At 38.5% G+C, this 21199-nt stretch overlaps 1 protein-coding gene across 3 annotated transcripts in view; it reads left to right on the top strand.

Moving 5' to 3' along the window:
• CTNND2 (catenin delta 2) overlaps positions 1-21199 on the top strand; it is a 937337-nt gene that overhangs the window by 498920 nt on the left and 417218 nt on the right. For all 3 annotated transcript variants that reach the window (XM_060009660.2, XM_060009661.2, XM_060009662.1), the window contains 2 exons: positions 325-441; positions 16938-17110. In XM_060009660.2, coding sequence (XP_059865643.1) covers positions 325-441; positions 16938-17110 — 290 coding nt within the window. The remainder of the gene's footprint in view (positions 1-324; positions 442-16937; positions 17111-21199) is intronic.

Consider the following 21199-nt stretch of genomic DNA (forward strand, 5'->3'; position numbering starts at 1 on the left):
GTGAACTTTAGGAAGAGACTTATGAAAATGAATATGACAACACATGACACTAAAATTAGATGAAGCTGTTCTGATAGCTCAAGATTTCGTGGGAGTTAAGTTCTCCCAATTCCCTAGGAACTTTATGTTCTTCATGGATACATGGACTTGGCTGGCCTTGGTTTTTAATGGTGGTTGACCAAGGGTTGCAATGTGATATCTAATGAGCATTTCAAAAAGATAATATCTTTGGTTAGGATATTTTTGATTATTAAATGATAGTCTTAAGCTTTAATATTGACATTACCATGTATTTGTTCATGTCTTTAAAATATTATATTTCAGATGGTCAAAAAGATATCGAAGATGAGCTCACAACAGGTCTTGAATTGGTGGACTCCTGTATTAGATCACTGCAGGAATCAGGAATACTTGACCCACAAGACTATTCAACAAGTGAAAGTAAGTCAAATGACAGTTAAGCTTGAAGACAATTAAAATATAAGAGCATTATGTCATTAATATTATAATATTATTATAATTTATATCATGAGTCATATCTAATAGGACTTCAAGATGTGTTTATACTTGTTTTATCCATTTCACTCCTCTCTCACCTACTTCCTTCCAACATTACCCCACACTAATTCACATTTGATTAGAAACTCTCTTAAGTCAGTAATTATCATCTAGATTTCTCACCAATTATTGACATATTGGTGATCCTCACCAATTCTCTGATATCCTTTTTGGCATCTAGAGTAGCACATTGTACAAACTCATCATTTAGTTGTTTAATCAACACAGTGTCTGCTTTAAAGTTAACTATCAATGCTTTACTCATACAGATTATTGTTGGTAGAGATCTTAAACGGTAGAGCAATTTATATAACAAAATAGAAAAAAAATGATGTAACATATGCAGTACTATTTAGCACCATGCTATAGTACTATGCAATAACTCCTTCTATTTCTATGTTTAGCTATTTTGCATAGCTATATTAATCTCAATAGAATATTTAAAGATTTCTTTCTTTTACTTAGTTATGTATTTTTCAACCAGAGTAGCTGAGGCTTTGAAATTAAAGTTCTATGAATTGAAATGAGCCTCATTTTAATAAATTATAAAATTCTCTTGACCTATTTTAATAAAATCCCACAAAAAGCTAAAAATTAAATCATAAAATGTACCTTACCCTGATAATTTCTACATGAGAAATCAGTGGAGCATTTCATTCCTTAATTAAAAAAAATAAAATTTCCTTGAATACCCATCAAGGTTTGCTATATAAAAGAAAGATATAAGAGTAAGATAGCATAGTGATCTCAAAACCATTTAATTTATATATTAGTTCATTTCTCTATGATCTTTATAATACCACGACTCTTAGGGTAACATCATCATGAATATCCAGATTTATTTTAACCATATGCATCCCCTTAATAAAACTCCTAAAGTAAGATGCATGATTTGTATTATACTTGTTCTCTGTGTTTTATATTTTAAAATGTAAGATTGCTACCTCTTTTTTCTCAACGTCTATAAATATATTTCTTTTGTAGGGGTAGTTGTAGTTAGAACTATATTTAATTAATATTTGAGGCACATGTACTCATTTTATTATAGAGTAAGGAAAGCAGAGATAAAATAATGTGTCTCAGGAGGATGATATTGGCTATCTTATTTTTTATAGAATAATAGAGAAATATATTTTATTATGATTTTAGGAGGGAGATAACCTTTTATTCATAGAAAGTACAGAAAAAAGAAGGAAGAAAAGAGTAAATTAAGAAGCAAATTAAAATAGAAGTGATAAATCAAGTATATCAATCTAACATTATATGTAAGCACTAAATTCTCTGAAAAGAATGAAAATTCAAATTTGCAGTAAATGAAAATAAAATAGTGATGTTATGTTTAATATACACACTTATATTAATGAAATAAATATTGAAATTAAAGGAATAGACAAAGTAGTGACAGCAAATACAATGAACACAAGGAGTGGGATTGGGAAGAATAATGTGAGGTGACGTGGACTTTAATGCAGAAGCACTAAGCAGGGTCAAAAAGGAATTATCCAGTAGAAATATCTTAACTTATAATTATGTGGTAAAATCTGGTGAATATGTATGTGCCAAACAAAATAGCACCTGAATATTAAAAATTATTAAAAATGTAAGAAGGTGATGAAAAATATTGTGAACACTTTTTCTTTTAGTATTCAGAATCAGACTGAATCCTAAAAGAAAAAGCCACAGAAAGTTGGAATAAATAATTAACAAATCAATGCATTAAATAAATTAAAAACATTTTTTGAAGAATAATAAACACTTGTTATATATGTCCAAGGAAAATTTATAAAAATTGATCAGCTGATGGACTGTAAAGACAATCCTAAAAATTAAAAAGCATAGGAAGGCCACGTTCTTTGATGATAATTCAGTAAAATTAAAAGTAAATAATAAAATGCTAAGCAAACATATGATCACATTAAAATTAAGAGACATACTTTTGGCTACTGTGAATCAAAACGGAAGCAAAAAGAAAATTACATGCTATTTACAAAGCAAATAGAATAGCAACATTTTATAATGAAAACATAAGTGTATGGTAAAAAAACTGCACTCAGAGGAAATCAGAATTTTATTATTAAAAATAAAAGACAAAGTAAAGAGATGTGTATTCATTACTGGGACACCTTAAAAAGAGTTAAATAAACCAAAAGAAGCTAGGAAGATGGAAATACTAGATGCAATTCAGAGATAAAGTAATATAAAAAAGAGTAGAAGAAATAAATAAATGAATACTAAAAGAGATAAATAAATAAAATAATAGAAAGGATAAGTATATGAACTTAAAAAAAAACTTTAAGTCAATTAATAATCCTGAATTTCTGAATTGAGACACTCTGCTACACCCAAGAGAAGTAGAAAGAACTTTTAGTGTTCACTTTTGTATTTCTGCAGAATGTTTTCAAACACTATCTACAAAAGATGTATCTTTATTATGGGAAATATAAATACTCCAGTAAGATTTTTTTGAAATGTATTTGCTAACTGCTGAATTAGTTGGTTTTCAGAAATTTTACTTAGTTTATGATATTAGGTAGTGAATTATCTTTTTGAAGACTCCTAGGATTTTAGTTAATTATTCTTTTTGGAAGGCCCTGCTTCCTTGTTTGAAGATAGGAAAAAAAACAAAGCAAAATTAAAAAACGAACAAACAGACAAAAAACGCAGGTGATGAAAATGCCACTTGAAAATTTTATACCAAAAGATCTGAACCACAGTGAAATGTGGAATATTTATGTGCTTATGAAATGTTTGTTCTTAACATTTTCAGAGTCAGTTTGAGACTGAATGAATTGAATAAAGTTTAGGAAGTTAATTTAAAAATATTGAGTAGACAGCTATCATTTGGGGGATCAATTATTGCTAATTTTAAGTACTGAGACTATCATAAATTAAAAATCCTGGGCTTCCCTGGTGGCGCAGTGGTTGAGAGACCGCCTGCCGATAAAGGGGATGTGGGTTCGTGCCCCGGTCTGGGAATATCCCACATGCCGCGGAGTGGCTAGGCCCGTGAGCCATGGTCGCTGAGCCTGCGCGTCCGGAGCCTGTGCTTCACAACGGGAGAGGCCACAACAGTGAGAGGCCTGCGTACCGTACTGCACACACACACAAAAAATCCTAATTGCTGTTTGTATTTGCATCAGGGTCCAGATGGGAAATAGAGTCTACTCAAAAAAAGTTTAACTGAAGAGAATTTAATTAGGGGACGATTTACAAAGAACTGAGCAAGATTCAGGGAGCAGTCAATGCCTGCAGAAGTACTCAGGGGGTAGCAACCGATGGAAACCCTTGCTACCCTTAGTCCCGAAGGGAAAATCGAGGGACTAGTGCCAGTAGAGTCAAGAGGCAAGGCTGGCGGGAGCAGAGAAATAAATATCCTGGCCTCTCTCTCCTCTAACCTCTGATGCCCTTCTCGTGCCTCTCGCTGGCCAAGTCCAATCATAAACCAAGTGCCAAGTGACCCTTGTGATACAGTCTCTGTGGGGAGAAGGGTGGAGAATGAATATGGGGAACAAAGAGAATAATCAGCACAACCTTCTACTCAATACTAGAACAATATACGTGTTTATATTTATATAAACATAACTCATATAATATGTAATGGCTCTTTGACACGTTTCATATAATTAGCACAAGCCTATGAGATTCTGCTCGTCCCTTGTTTGTGTGATGATTCAATCAATGGACTCATTAGCTAGAACAGACATGAAATAGCTGATGCTAAATTGGACCTGGCACGCTGCCCTTGAGAGCCAGTGTCTTAGTCCTAACCCGAAAGAGACTCAAACAACACGAAATACAGTCTAAAACCAGCTTGAAACATTACTACAATGGCAACCAGTCTCAGCCCCTAAGCACATAGTACGGAATTTGTTGTTTAAAAGCTTTTGTTATCTTTCTTTCCAAGATCTGATTAAAGTAAAATTTGAATCTTAGTAAACCCATCTTCTTGACCCTAAGGCAAGCAATAACTGCTCTAGTATACAGACTGTAGCGTCCTACAGTTATCAGTGTTTTCCAACACTTCGCATTTTTTACAAAGTGCCATCGTAAACAGTATGTAAATCATGTGTACAGCCTCTGCCACCCACCACTATTTTGTGACTGCCGGCTGTGTAATTTCAGTTCTAATAAATACGTGTCATGGAGTCACCAGAATTGCTGCTGCTTTACTGGGAAAAAAAAAAAAAGTTATTGACAGAAGCTCAGGGCCATTAGCTTCTCATACAATATACAGCTTGACCTAAACTGCCATGGACCAAGTACCATATTTAATCCATGCATCCTTGGAGATACAAACTCAGAAATAAGGGTCATTATATCTCAGCCAAAAGTTAATGAAAGTATTTGTCAGTCGAAATCAGAAAGAGAATGGACAACTTGGGGGAAAAGGGCCTATATGTTTATAGAGATTGTTAATTTGTTTAATTATTATATTTTGAAATAGCAAGTATTTTTCTATAGCAGCTGGACAAATTGAAATTCCACCATATCCTAGAAAATCCCAACATTTAATAGGAAGGAAATCTTAGGAAATTAAGATATTCTGAGTATTATGGCAAAGAAAGCAGTGTTATCTTATTGAGTTCTCAAATCAGAATATATTCAAGAAATCAAGAATCAATCATGTAAGTTACCATTCTTAGCAGGTAAAATCCAAATAGAATAATCATATGTAGTTTGACAGAAGGGAATGTATTACTTACTCTTGATTTACAGTCTGTCATTTTCATTTAATTACTGTGAATATACTTAATTCTATGTGGTGAGAAAATTGTTGAGAGATCAGGTTATTAAAATGCTATAAAATGTTATCCCATATATTCTTATGTAATAATAACAAAGGTAAGAGACATCCTTGTGAAGTGAATATTTTCAGAACTCCTGGCAAGCATGGCAACAAAGGATTCAGAAGTGGTTTAAGAGTATAAGATTTTTATAGTAATTAGAATAATCAAAATAATAAATATATACATAATGTGGCTCACAATATTGATAACCTGTTATGGTGGAAACCAGGTCCTCAGTTAGACCCGATGGGGTGGAGAGCCTCTGGGTAGGGGTTCAAGGTAGCCCATCCTGCCCTTGGAACCATAAGACCTGGATTCAAGTCCTACTGTTCCCCTCACTCCACCAGTGGTTAACGACTGTCACCTGGGCTCTGGAGACCCCAAGTCCTTTCCTGGACATGCACGTATTCAAGTTAGTTGAGTACATCCTTGAATTGTTCATTTCTTGTGAAAATACTTCATCATATGCCCTTTGGTCCAAATTTTTGAAATACAAACACGAGAGTCTCCTCTGCAGAAGTTTGTCATGGTTCAAGCCTGAAGTCGTCTGATGCTACATGTGTCCTTTTGTTTCCTTTCCAAATTCTCTCACACCCACCTCCTCCACTACCTTTGGCGTTATAGAGCCAATGGGAAGTTAGCAGTGGAAGGTGTGAGCAAAAGGTGAGGGAAATCACCCAGGTAGCACACAGGCTGTAGTGATATCCTCCAGGGAGCTATCATTATCTTTCCCTCCAGATTTTCTCTCCACCTGTTTTTCAGCTAATGTTCACTTCTTTCTCTTAAATTTCCTTCTTTCACGTAGACATTTAAGAAGCATGCTATACCTTCTCCAAAGAGGTCACCAGCTCAGAGGCAGACCTCGGAATTAAGACCTTGTCTTGTTCTTGTGGCTTCAGCTTCCACCACTGATGTGCAAAGACGTAAAATACCAAGTGCTCCTTATACATTCCCTAAGCAAGAGAAAACAATGCAAATTTCTCACTAAAAACATCATTCTCATCTGTGTAATCCAGGTCTCCTGGAATCAAGCACAGAGTTTAGAGCCTGGGGAATTTTTTTTTTTTTTTTTTTTTTTTTTTTGCGGTACGCGGGCCTCTCACTGCTGTGGCCTCTCCCGTTGTGGAGCACAGGCTCCGGACGCGCAGGCTCAGCGGCCATGGCTCACGGGTCCAGCCGCTCTGCGGCACGTGGGATCTTCCCGGACCGGGGCACGAACCCGTGTGCCCTGCATCGGCAGGCGGACTCTCAACCACTGCGCCACCAGGGAGGCCCATGGGAAAATTTTTAATGAAAATATAATTGGGTTTTGAAATTGTCAAGGCACGCTAGGTGCACAACACACAAACATGAGGGTCAGATGAAAGCTGGTGGAAGTGAGGAAAAGTAAAGAGGCAGAAAGCTCTGGTGAGAAAGTCAGATTAAGCAGACTTTTCCCCGGGGCAGAGTGGAGGGAGGGGTCTCCTGGTAATACCTTATGGAGATGTCATATAGGATTCCCCCAGAAGTTAAAACATTAAGACTGCCACTGATCAAACACTAAGTCACTTCAACAGCAATTGATAAAATCAAATCTTAACATACTGGCTTTTTATTGTATCACTATAGGCACAGGTAAGTGTTACATTCTTGTTTTAAACGTCTGTATTAAGCACTTATTAACTGTAGCACAGACAGTCTCTGCCCTTGTGGCATTTACATTCTAGGCAAAAAAGGCTGAAATCAAGCACTCTAAATACTGTAAAGTCAGGTAGGTAGTTGCCTCCAGCAATGGCAAAGCCAGTGGGGGGTAGAGTAGGACAGTGTTTCCCAGAGTGCACTTGGGATTCCTGGGGGTCCTTGAGAACTTTTCAAGGGGGGCTGCAAAGGCACCCATTTTCACAGTAATCCCATGATGCTCGTTGCCTTTCCATGCTCATATTCACACAATGAGAGCGAGAGTGAGAATGAGAGTCACAGAGAGAACAGACTTGTGGTTACCAAGGGCGGGGCGTGGTGGGAGAGGGATGGAGTGGGAGTTTGGGGTTAGCAGATACAAACTATTATATATAGGAGGGATAAACAACAGGGTCCTACTGTAGAGCACAGGGAACTGTATTCATTATCCTGTGATAAACCATAATGGAAAAGAATATGAAAAAGAATGTATATATATGTATAAACGAATCACTTTGCTGTACAGCAGAAATTAACACAACATTGTACATCAACTATACTTCAATAAAATAAACAACAACAAAAAAAGAATGAGAGTCACACATGATGAGTGTTCAGTGAAGCTTCCCGGATGCTACGTGGCACTTGATAGCATCATCGCGCTGACGGCTCATGGAAAGTGTGTGATGCAGCCTTCTCTTTTAAACACTTCCCAGCTTTAGTATCGTAAATAGTATTCTATGTCACTCATATGGTAAATAAAAGCTCTTTGGGGCATGTGGGGTCTTAATTCCCCGACCAGGGATTGAACCCGTACCCCCTGCAGTGGAAGCGTCATCTTAACCACTGGACAGCCAGCGAAGTCCCAAAACTACTCTAGTTTTGAGAGAATGATCAAAGGGCCAGGAAGTCATCCTTTGTGAGAAGATACTTGATCAGGGACCTGAATAAATGTGTGAGCAAACCATGCAGGCATCTAGGGAAAAGTCTGTGATTTGCAGCAAACCAAAAACTGGTTCTTTAAGCTAGTGTAATTCCATAAATACATTGTAATGTTTTCAGAATTTTGCTTTTAAATTTTGTTTTCTCCTAAACTGATTTGTATTAGTTTTCTATTTCTTTTCACAGTTATTGAGAGTGAGGAATATAAATCTATTATCTTCAGACTGTTAATTTATAAAGAAATATAGGGAATGCTTTTCCTCATTTTGTGCTACATTAATTTTTTTAAATGGTAAATAATCCAAAGACAAAACTGTTCAAGGAAATAGTTGGGGACTAGAGCAAGCTATAAAAATACCATTCTATGGGACTTCCCTGGTGGCGCGGTGGCTGGGAGTCTGCCTGCTGATGCAGGGGACGCGGGTTCGTGACCCGGTCCGGGAGGATCCCACATGCCGCGGAGCAGCTGGGCCCGTGAGCCACGGCCCCTGGGCCTGCGCGTCCGGGTCCTGTGCTCCGCAGCAGGGGAGGCCGCAGCGGTTAGAGGCCCGCATAACGCAAAATAAATAAATAAATAAATAAATACCATTCTATGATTATAACATTATGTAAAAATTCCATGCCCAGTAAAATTCTTGAGCTGTACATTTTAAACCAAAGTTTTATATTTGAAGTTTATTTTTTGTGATAAATGTCATTTTGCTCATTTCCCTCCATTGTATACAGATGTAAAGAAACTGAGTTACTGTATTTAGTGTGAAAGCTTTACCCATCTTTGGTTATTTCACATACAGTAGTCAAACTTAAAAGAGCGGACTAGCTAGGCCAGTAGCATTGATTGAATCTAAATCAGTTTAAAAACTAAATGAGTACTTCTGTATTCTTGGGACCATTACAGTTCTCACTTTTAGTAAAGCATTATACATTGAAAGGAGCTGACCAGATGAAACTGATATTCTGAAGAAAGAGACTTAGAAATCAAGTTTAGGAACACGTCTGCCTATAGAACAACCACATCAGCCCTGAGCTTTCTTACATAAGTGGGCCGCTCGAGCTTTTGCCCCCAGTTAATTTTAGGGATGGTAGATTTTAGGTTAGTGAAACTCCTTCCTGTGATCTTTTCAAGTTACTAGTGAAGATCAGGAGAAAACAACTAGTTTTTCACTACGATCTACCTCTTATTCCAAGTGGGTTTGTAAATTGGCAAGTTCATCCAAAGCCCATAAAGAAGAAACTGCGGCTGTGAATGAAACTGATTAATAGTGCAATTTAAGCAAAAGTCAGTACTTGTACGGTGTAGAGTTAACTTGCAGTTAGATATGACTAAAGTGCTTTAAGCTTGATTTAAATCAGTTCAATCACCTTACAAATAATTGACAATTTTTCTCATTGATTTTGGAATCTATAATAGCCCTTTTGTGTGTGTGTATATACACACACACGTATGTATACATAATTTCCACTAGCTATTTCCTTTCTTCTTACTCAACATTTTCCACTAAAAGATTTCCCCTTTCTTTTTATGTGTTGCTGCTCTAAGATTGTATTCTCATTTAAAATAAAATCATACTTAACCTTCAAGTTATTCTTAGCCTTCCACAAAGATTGGATAACAAGAGGGTGGAAATGAATGCAGATTCTCTGACGGTTATCGATGTGTGTGAATCTTATTGGCTTTATTTTTCATGGTCTACGTAAAGATGAGATTTTATATTATTTTGAAAGAGTCAGTTTAACCTAAGAGTAAGTAAAGAATGTTTCTAAACTTCCTGACAAACGGAAATCTAAACAAAGCTGCCTTTGTCAGTTATTCAGTCCTGAATTTGTCTGTCTCAACTTGTGTGTTTATTATTCCTGATTATCCTGAATTAACAACCTAACAAAACATTCATTGAGCGCCTATGCGAGACATTGCCTAGATCTCATAGCTGTTTATTTCAGTGCCTTCTTGTCAATAACTCTTTTGATGGTAAAATAATCCCTCGGAATTAAATTGATATCTTAGTTACCACTTAGAGACCTTGTCTTGTTCTTGTGGCTTCAGCTTCCACCACTGATGACTTGGAAGATTACATCTCTGTCCTAAAATTTCACTAACATATAACCAAACTTTGATCTTGGAAATTTTTTAAGATCTAGAAAGAGAGTCAGGTCTGTTAGAGCCAGTATTAAAACCAAGCCCAGACTCCCTTTCTAACTATGTGAACTCCCACCATCTCCAACAACTCTGTAATTTTAAGATTAAGCCTGTCCTTCCCCAAAAAGTGGGGTCCCCAACATATGTCTCTTGCTAATCCTTCCCTTGGAATGACATGTGAGGGGAGTTTTTGCTTTTTTCACACTCCTTTAGTGAATATTTGCTGAGTTCTGGGACAGATGTTCAACCGAAGCAGACCAGAATTAGCAACTGCCAATAAATCACCTTAAAACTTGTAGAAACAGAAGGTGTGCACCTGACACTGAGAGTTCTGTCTTGTCTGCTCGGCTTTCTAAAAGGACTTACTCTGCACTGTGGGAATCTCCCCAGCGCCCAGTGCAGTGTCAGCGAGATCCTGCTAGAGATCAGCTGAAGAGTGGCCAGTCATTTCAGCTGTCCTTCCCTTCCTGTCTACTTAGTCCCCAAATACCGATGAGCTTTTTAAAAGGGATGCCTCTTAAATGTGCACTTTCTCTTCCTTCCTACCATGGCCATTACCGCAGTTCATGTTTCCTCCATTATTACTGGTTTCCTTTCTCTGCACTCCAGGAAATCCCTGGCCTCTAGTGTCTCCAAGTATCCAATCCCAGAGTCCTGCTGCTTTCACATGAATGTTCAGACTCCCTGTTTTTATCCTATTACTCTACTTCTGTATAATACTGTACACATATCTCTGTTGAAATTTCTCAGAGTCTGGTCTATGCAGAGTGTTAAGGTAGCATGATGGGGGTAGGGTTAATTTCCTCGGGGCAATCAGGCATCAGGGCAGGCTGCATGGAGGAGGTAACATTTAAACAGCACTTGAAGTTTGAGAACGTTTTGAGGTTGATAAAGACAGGAATTTCAGGCTAAGAGAGAACTTTCTCTTCCCCATCTCTTGGCTCTGACACTAGGTTTTATTTGGTTTGGTTTTAATTTCAAGCCATTTTAATGATCTATGCCTTGTATGTCTCCTTTGCAGAATGAAAGCTCACAGCCTGTTGAAAGAAAACACTGATATATGGGACAGTACTATAATAAGGTTTTCAGGACAAATTCCAATCAGCGTTTTATTCCCAGATCATGTGGCTCAGTAATTAGATAATTAGATAATAATACTAATAACCGACATTTGTGTAGCAGTTTATATTTTTCCAAGCACTTTCACATCCATTATCTCATTAGGTACTCAAATTTGTAGATATTAAAATTTTAGAGGACAAATAATGAAGCATGGAAAGAACACACACTCTGAAGCCAGAATGCCTTGCCTGCACCAGGCATCAGTGTGTGTGGTCTCAGTCATTGGGACCTTCAGCTCTGTCATCGTAAAGGGGGATAACGGCACGTTTATTGGGATCTTGTTAAGATTCCAGGGGTTAATAGATGTAAACTGCTCAGGACAGTTCCTGGAACTTAGCACTCAGGAAAGGTGAGCTGGTATTGATGTCCTCATCATCATTTTCATCATCATCATCATCATCATCTTCTTCTTCTTCTTCTTCATCCTTATCTTCTTCTTCATCATCATCTTCTTATTCTTCATCCTCATCTTCTTTTTTTTTTTTTTTTTTCCCGGTACACGGGCCTCTCACTGTTGTGGCCTCTCCCGTTGCGGAGCACAGGCTCTGGACGCACAGGCTCAGCGGCCATGGCTCACGGGCCCAGCCGCTCCACGGCATGTGGGATCCTCCTGGACCGGGGCACGAACCTGTGTCCCCTGCATCGGCAGGCGGACTCTCAACCACTGTGCCACCAGGGAAGCCCCATCCTCATCTTCTTCATCATCATCATCATCTTCTTCTTCATCCTCATCTTCATCATCATCTATGCTTTCATAAACGTGGAAATGGACTAGAGTCCACCAGGTCTGCTGAGTTCCAGTCCTGGATTTTTTTCCAACACACACCTGCTCCAACTGGCATGATTGTGACCCAAATAATGACTTGGGAATGCCACTTTGTACACCTCTGGCCTTTTCTTTGTTATTGCAAGGTATGTAATTTAATTAAGGTTTACAGTTTTCTGGGACCAATATTTAGCTAAAGGAGACAAGAATAAGCAATTCCAAATGAAGTCTTTTTAAAATCCGTGTAAAGATAATGAGTGCACATAATCAGGAAAACTCTAAACTATCTAGTTAATTTAAGGAGAAACTGACTATATGCTTTAGTGTATGTTAATACAACCTATAAGTGAGTCTGAAGTTTTATGCAAGAAATGAACACTTCAGCCTTTCCGTCTGCTGAGGTTGACTTCTGCCCCACTCCTGGAGGACAGCAGACTTCCTCCAGCCAACACCTGGAATCTCTAAGGAGAGGGTTTTTGGGGAAGCAGTACCACAATCTGAGGCATGAAGATCTCTCCCGCAAATAAACTGATGAAAGAATTTTTCAACCTTAAAATGTTGATGTGTGTATATGACTTCAATATGCTTTGATGTTAACCAACCACAACTCCCAGAGCTGAAGGTGGGAGACAAGAATAGGGTCTCATCTTCATTTTACACAGTGTACGACACTGGCCGACCGCTTAACCTCCCCACACTCCTGTTTATACTTCTCAGAATAATGACAAACATACAAGGGCATTTTTTTTCACGGGTTGCTAGGTGGTCTTTAGTCAATTCATATATTGATATTTGAAGACATATTAAGATATTGGTATAACACTAAGATGCTCTCCTAGGATCAATGGTGGGTCCCATGTCCCTCAACTCTGTAGTTCCTTCAGAATTTCTCCCCTCTGTCCATTTGGAACTAGTGTGTCTTTTTTTTTTTTTTTTTTTTGTCCGCACCATGCAGAGTATGGGATCTTAATTCCCCCACCAGGGATCGAACCAGTGCCCCCTGCCTTTGAAGCGTGGAGTCTTTAACCACTGGACCACCAGGGAAGTCCCTGAAATAGTGTGTCTTGAGCAGATCAGGGGCACATACTCTTTTGACTTTTATCAATTCATCAGTAAACAGTTTCCCCTCTCCTTCCTAGCCCCCAGGGCTGAGATATTTTGAATAGGACCCCTGGGCTTAGCTTTGAGGACTGTCCCAAAATGGAGAAGGTCCAGAAAGGTCAAAAAAGTCACCTGTGACCTCTTAGGTCAATGTCCTGGAAGCATACATGCGAGAGGGTGGCTTCTGCTTTTGGTGACCTAATAGGACATGGTGATCGACTGTTACCCATAGTTGAAGTTTCCTCTGAAGCAACTAATTACACTAAAGGCAAAATTCCATTTCCCTAGCTGGAATTTTAAACCCAGTCTCTTCCTGTCCCCACTGAGCATCCCAAGAAATCCTCTTACATTGTCCCCATCCCCCAGTGGTGGATATACTTCATGTCCTCAGGAATACAGCCTAATTCTACCTCTAGTCCAAACAAGACTTGATGGAAAGTCCTAAGTTCTTGAGAAAATAAAAAAAATCATCATTTAAAGCCCCAAACTAAAAATGTTTTTGAAATCTCTGGAAAATTGTATTTTCTACCCCAATGCACAGTAATGTTAATAAAGCTAATCAAGAGTTAGTTACATGTAAATTTTACTTTTATTATAAACTAATTAAGAATTGTCCTGTAATTTCAACCTTTTTCATATTCTCGTATATCTGTCCTCTCTAAAATTGGAGTGAATAAATGCCATTCATCTGAAACCTAGTAAGCAATGGGAAAATCATTCTAAAATGCATGTGGTGTTTTGGCTGTTGTCCTGACTGTTTTGTCCTTGCCAGGTGCTATGTCAGGGTTGTAATATTATGATATATTGCTTATTGTCACAATTACCTTTGTCAAAGTACATCTTGGTTCCGTGCTTGACATGTGTGAACCAAGTAATGAGACAGAGAATCGTGGTTTGTTTTCATGGAGTATTGATCAGATACATGACTGATTCTATAAAAGATGCACAGATTTGATTATTTCATGATGCATATTTCAGGAGCACATAAATCATATTTTTGATTGAAATTGCTTTAAAATGGGACTGTCTATTTGTAGTGAGGTGGATGGACCTAGAGACTGTCATACAGAGTGAAGTAAGTCAGAAAGAGAAAAACAAATACCGTATGCTAACACATATATATGGAATCTAAAAAAAAATGGTTCTGAAAAACCTAGGGGCAGGATAGGAATAAAGACACAGACATAGAGAATGGAGTTGAAGACACGGGGAGGGGGAAGAGTAAGCTGGGATGAAGTGAGAGTGGCATGGACATATATACACTACCAAATGTAAAATAGAGAGCTAGTGGGAAGCAGCCGCATGGCACAGGGAGATCAGCTCAGTGCTTTGTGTCCACCTAGAGGGGTGGGATAGGGAGGGTGGGAGGGAGAGGCAAGAGGGAGGGGATATGGGGATATATGTATATGTATAGCTGATTCACTTTGTTACAAATCAGAAACTAACACACCATTGTAAAGCAATTATACTCCAATAAAGATGTTAAAAAAACAAAAAACAAAAACGGGACTCTCAAGTGCCACAGTTAGATCCTGCCTGGAGAGCATTTGTAGGTTTCTAGAGACTATTTTATGAATCTATTCAGAATTGACAACTTTGTTTGACTTGCTAGCTACATATGCAAGTTCATCAGAGCAAAGTCACATCATCTCTTTAAAAAAGCAAATAACCAGGACATGCAATGTTTTTGCTTTATAGATTGTTAAATTATTTATATGACAGTAAAGATTTTTTTCCATTTTATTGACATCTCCAAAAGTCTTTGCACTATTGTATCTGTTTCAACTTTCATTGCCCTGGAGATGCATTATCGTGGAGGAGGGGACATGGCCAGTGCAAGCCATTGTGTCAGGGTGGACTGTCCTGAAAGAAATAGCCAAAGAAGTCTCAGAGGGAAACTGCCCATTGGTAGGTAGAATGCTGACCACTAACCTTAAAGGCCCCCTCTTATTCTGCCGTGACTCACTCCCCTCCATTGAGCAGTGACCTCCAGGAGGATAGGGACAAGGGAAAGCCCTTGGCTACAGTTCATCACTGTCGTCCCAGTACCTACCTCATTCTCCTCCATTTTGCAGTCAGTTCCCATCTGCCTCTGCCCCATCATTGGTCCTTCTTCCCTTCCAGAGGCTCTCCCACATCTCAGCCTGCCCATGGCCTGGGCATCAGAGACCACCCCTTGACTCCGTCTCCATGCCTGACAGCTTCAACAGCAGCAGTGGGGAAACTATGTTCTTGGCATCCAGAATGAAACTCTGAATGCACTCCCCGTAGATGCGTTATATTCTGGTGATTAGCCCTATTATACCATTAGTATGGATTAAATGATTTTTTGCAAGCTATCGCAAACTTCACCATCTGGTATGTACTATTTTCTTGGGACTCTGTTTTCTAAATTGCAAGAAAAGGATTACAACTGTACTTTTGTTATGCCCTTCATGATGAAATTGGGACTGGATGGAAATGGTTTTATTTCCTTGCTTGACTTTTTTTCCAGAAACTGTATAGATTCCGAAATACCAAGTCTTACCTATTTTAGCTAATTGACTTGTTATCCAATATCTCATGATGAAAAACTATTTTTGCATTTTTTAGATGTTCCATCAGGGAATTAGAGGGAAGGGTAAGGTCTTGAAGGCAAAGATTATGTGAACCTATGCTTATTAAGAGAAGACATGTTATTTTCCCGCAAAAAAAATGGCCCATGTCATGTCAAATCTGAAGTCTCATTTGAAATAAAAAAAACATGTTCTGTCCTTAGAAAGAAAGAAGTAAGGAACTTGAAGTTTGTTTATACTTATTAGAAATTATACTATTGTCTAAAAAACAGCCAAAGAGGCAGGTTAAGGATGGGATAATGATTATACCATAATCCATGTGTATATAATTACCCTCCTTCAAAAAAGAAATGACTTTGTATGATGGTTAAGATAACATGAGAAAACTTGTGATGTCACGTCCTCCCTCCCCCACCCAACTCACTCTACTTACCCCAGTCCCCTCTCAAACACACACAGTAAAAAATAGTAGTATACTTACACTCTTCTATACTTCTTTTCATTCCCAAAGTGAGTATGAAATTTGATTAAAGAAAATTTGCTTACAAAGGAAATGGGCAAACTGTGGCAAAGATCCCGTCTAAAAAGAAAGTAAGAAAATAAACCACATTTTCTCATACAAAGTATGATCAAATAATGAGGCCAGGAACTCCTTTCTCCATCACTTGTAGTACCAGCCATGTTAGCAGCACCGATTTAAACACTGTATCTCCTCTTTGTTCTCCTACTGTGCGTTGCTGTGATGGCAAAGATAACCAGCCATCAGAGATCATGTGAGATCAGGGTGAATCCTACATTGTATGGGAGCCATTAATATTTTACATACTGTCTACCCTTCAGGCATTAAGATATTACATCACTATTTATACAATAGAATGTGTTACTGATTGGAAGGTTTTGAGTGTTTTAGCATCCTGATAATTAAGTAGGAGACATAATTATATTAATGCAATTAACACGTATCAAAAGGTAGACCTTTCAGTTATTTCAAATGTTTCCGATATTGTCTGGTATAAAAACAACTGCTTGATTAACTAATTTGTCTTGTTAGAAATGTCTTTTTGTAGGTCAGGATGAGATCATTTGAAAAAAAATCTACTCTTTGGAGAACTTTTAAACCACCAAAAGAAAAAAAAAATCCCACTTAAGACCTGGAGTCGAATTATACGGTCATTTTAGTTCTCAGAATTCAAAGCATAGATGGCTGGAATCATGTGCGTGTTATAATTCTAGGCTACTCTTCAATAAATAATACATGTCATTTCTGCTTCACTGAAGCTGTCACTTACTGCTCTAAATGACTTTCAATGCAGGGCCCAGCCTGCTCTCCCAGAGTGCACTCCAGCTCAATTCCAAACCTGAAGGGTCCTTCCAGTATCCAGCCAGCTACCATAGCAACCAGACCTTGGCCCTGGGTGAGACAGCCCCGTCGCAGCTCCCTGCCCGCAGCGCACAAGCCCGAGGTGCAGGCCAGAGTTTCAGCCAGGTACGTGCGGGGATGGGGCCCTCTGCTGTGTTGGACTTTGGGCTCCAAGGAGCCAGGCAGGAAGCAGGTTGTCAAATGGCTGTGGTGTCCCCTCCTGCCTTTTTTACGAGTGCTCTACAACTTTGGAGAGATGCCCTCTGTGCTGTGAGTGAAGGAAATGAATAATACAATATGATTATAGAGTAACTCGGAGTTATAAGCATATTTTCTGCAGGAATGTCTGTGAATTGCTCATGTTCTATCTGCTTTATATATACTTACCTATGTAAATATGCAAATGTGTGCCTGGTTCCTATTTCTGTGTTGATATGTGATGTAAATATGACATACATTCTGAGTTTGTAAGGGCACCTGGAACACATTTTCTCTCCATAAAAAAAAAAGCATGAAATTATTATTTGGGGTTAATCATATAAAGGAACACAGTATAAATGCATCAACACATATACAGAACTCTTCTGAAGATAATTGTGATTAGGGTAGGAATAGTTACACTTTGTCAAGTTTGATTTTGAAATGTGCCCTTAGTTGTTTCTTTAAGATATGTACTTGTTATTATAGTTTCAATGTACACATTTATTAGCTGCAGTTAAAATCAGCTCTTGGTAAAAAGTGGCTACCAACCTCAATTTTTTTTTCAAAAACATGTAAATGTTGTAATATGTGTGTGTGTGTGTGTGTGTGTGTGTGTGTGTGTGTGTACCATTTAGTACTTCAGTTTTGATAATTTGGGGGTGCAGGCTGTATTCAATCAGCCCTCCAGAATTAATCTATTGGAGGCCTATCTTGTTTTAAGCTATTTTATACTTATTTTCAGTATAAAAGGGCCCGAGACCTTTTAATCTCTGTGCATTCATTCCTGGAATGAAGAACCCACAACCCCAAAAGCACTACTTAAACTGAAGAGCTTAATTTCATCCTTTCTGCATTTATTGGACAGTGCCTCTAGGCCAGAAACCCTTCCCCAGGCCCACTACCTACCACAGGCTACTGTAACAACAAAACTCATCTCTGTCACCAATTTATGGTTATTAGGCATCCATATGTCTTTCCAACTAAACTAAAAGCTACCTCAGGGCAGGGCCATTTTCATCTTTTATCACTAGGCCCTAGTCATCCACATGGCCCCCAAGAAATGTCTGCAGACAGAGAGGAGTCAGTGAGAGTTAGAATGTCATCATGCATTCCCGGGTGGCGCAGTGGTTGAGAGTCCGCCTGCCAATGCAGGGGACACGGGTTCAAGCTCTGGTCCGGGAAGATCCCACATGCCGCGTAGCAGCTAAGCCCGTGCACCACAACTACTGAGCCTGCTGTCCAGAGCCCGCGAGCCACAACTACTGAGCCCGCATGCCACAACTACTGAGCCCGCGTGCCTAGAGCCCGTGCTCCGCAACAAGAGAAGCCACCGCAACGAGAAGCCCACGCACCACAACCAAGAGTAGCCCCAGCTCGGTGCAACTAGAGAAAGCCCACGTGCAGCAACAAAGACCCAACTCAGCCAAAAATAAATAAATAAATATATTTATTTTTTTTAAATGGCATCGTACGGTCACCATGAGATGCTTTTCATAGGTGATATGAACATAAATGAAGCATAAGCTGAAAAGTCTCAGCGCATTTCAACTATTAAAGTTAAATGATTGTCCCAGCTATCTATTAAAAACATGATTGTCTTTTTCAGGTAAAACCCTGATCCATCAGTGGCTTTGTAATTTTTACCTTCTTGTGATGCCAAGGTTACGTGGATAAAAGGGGATGGTAAATAAAACATCCCACTGAGATGGACCCGTCCCCCCGTGGTGGTCTAGTGCATGACCCGGTTCAGAGGGTGCGCCCACTTTAGATGGAGAGCTGGAGGTGTATGGTGCTTGGGAAGGGAAGGACCTCGAAGTCACTGAGTCCAGGTCCACGCACACAGACTAACCCTGGAGTTGTGCTATTTCCCAGCTCCTGGATCACTGCTCTTTCAAAGCACTGGTCTGTTCTGCCTCCCTTACAGAAATGTTTTAGGACACAAGAGGGAATGTCTAAAAAAAAGTGTTTTTTAATTAATTAGAAAAAATTATTTGATATACGTGCATTTATCATATATACAAAATAGTCCTTATTGTTTGCTTACGTAAGAACATTATATAATGTTTGAAATACTGAGTGATGTTATTAGCATAGCAAACGTTATTAGATTTTTTAATCTTATTTTGTTTTATTAAAAGATGAAATGGAAGCTATAGGATATTTTTTCTCTAGGTATAGTTTTTTTTTTTCTCTCAAAAGTATCCCATTCTCGAAAGGAACTATTTTTCATCTTCCCATCTATACTGACTGTCTTTGACAGTGATACAGTGATCATGGTGGAATATATGTAATTTTGAATCCTTTGGAAGCAAGCAAGTGGATTACAGTCCTTTTTTTACCCTTCTATCTGTCCATACTTCTAGGTCCAAGGGGCCAGAAATATTCAGAAATAAGGAATATAGTATACTCAAATTAACCTATGAAAGGTATGAATTTAGCTTTTACCAGTTTTCTAGAACTTCTAAGACATGTAGCTAGTAAAACAATAAAGTTCTGCCTTTCTTTTATTTTTATCTTGAACTCATTTAATACTCATCCTTGGCTTTTTCTCATAAATATCTAAGACCCCTATAATTTGAGTTGAAAACATTAAGTCAAATGAAAAAAAAAATCAGATTTCTCCTAGCTGGGCATCATGGGAAATCGAACTATCAGTATCAAAACAAAAAAAATCAGTTAATTATCAACTTGATTTGTGAGCGTCTTATAAGCTCAATGGACACATAGGACTAACTGTTAAATCAAAGCTTTCTTATTTATAAAATTTTATAAAATTAATCGTTACCATTTATTGAAGCCTGGAAGTAATCTGTTTCACATACATCCTCTTACTTAATCCCCACAACAGGGCTGTACTAACATTTACATTTTAAAGATGCAAAAACTAAAACTAAACGCATTTAGAGAAGTTGTACCATTTTAAGGCAGCAGTAGTAAGAATGGGGACAGATTCTTGAATGAATTGAAGTCTAATCCTTTCGAAAGAGTGTTTCGTAGGTTTCCTTTTCTATGTTGACTGTTTCAATTAAATATATCTACAGCTTGACCCTATTAAGAGCTCTATACGTGTGGACAAACAATATGGCGATCGATCTACTTCCATGTTGCTGGAGTTATTTCTGTCATCCGCCAGTCGCCATGGAAGTGAAACAGTGAAAGCTCAAAGGACAGATTGGGCCTCACACTAAAAGTCTGCCTTAAAGTTTAATCAGGAAACTTGGTTGTAAAGATATCAAAGCTCTATATTTGAAGGCATCTATAAATGTGGATGTTCAAGGTGGTAACTTCAGTTTGAGCCAAAGGTTACCGGCCTACACTCATTTACCTGACAGGTGGGTGGTTGAAGTCTGAATATTCAAACCAGGGGGTTATTCTAATCCACTTCATTAGCGGGAGGGAGGCTGCCGGTGGATAGCGGAATCCTGTTTATTTTAGCAAAGTGGCGGATCTGGTACCGTGATTCTCTTTCAGCTTCAATATGCTGTAGTGTGAAAGGCGTGTTTTATTGTGACTTCAAAATCATGTCGGAGAAATGCTGAACTAGTAAATCAGTATTTTTACTCAGCATTTAGTGTTATAATACCCTTGAAAGTAGGGAGGCTACATCCCATTCCCGTAACATCTCCTTTGTTCCGATTATCCTAAGAATCCCTGTCTTCCAGGAGTTTTGCACAGCCCTGTGACACATTCTTTTCAATATTCTGAATGGCTCATTCCTTGCAGGCTAGATTGATTTTTAGAATATCCTGTTGTCATAAAGTGCCAAAAGGACCAGTAAAGTTCAAATAATGGCTCACAGATGCCAGACCAGGTTAATAAGGTCAATAATCTAGCTCATAGATCACGTCAGAATATAATTTCAAAGGAATATCACGTTCAAAGATTCTTTCAATTTTTAACAAACGCGAGTTTGTTCAGCATAATAAATGTTTGTTGGGTGATCATCGCCAGGCTGTACTCCAGGCCCTGGTGCATAGCCTGCCTTGCCCTACCACGTCAGTCTGAAAGAACTGT

The sequence above is a fragment of the Delphinus delphis genome, chromosome 3, assembly GCF_949987515.2.
Source record: "Delphinus delphis chromosome 3, mDelDel1.2, whole genome shotgun sequence".
NCBI lineage: Eukaryota > Metazoa > Chordata > Mammalia > Artiodactyla > Delphinidae > Delphinus > Delphinus delphis.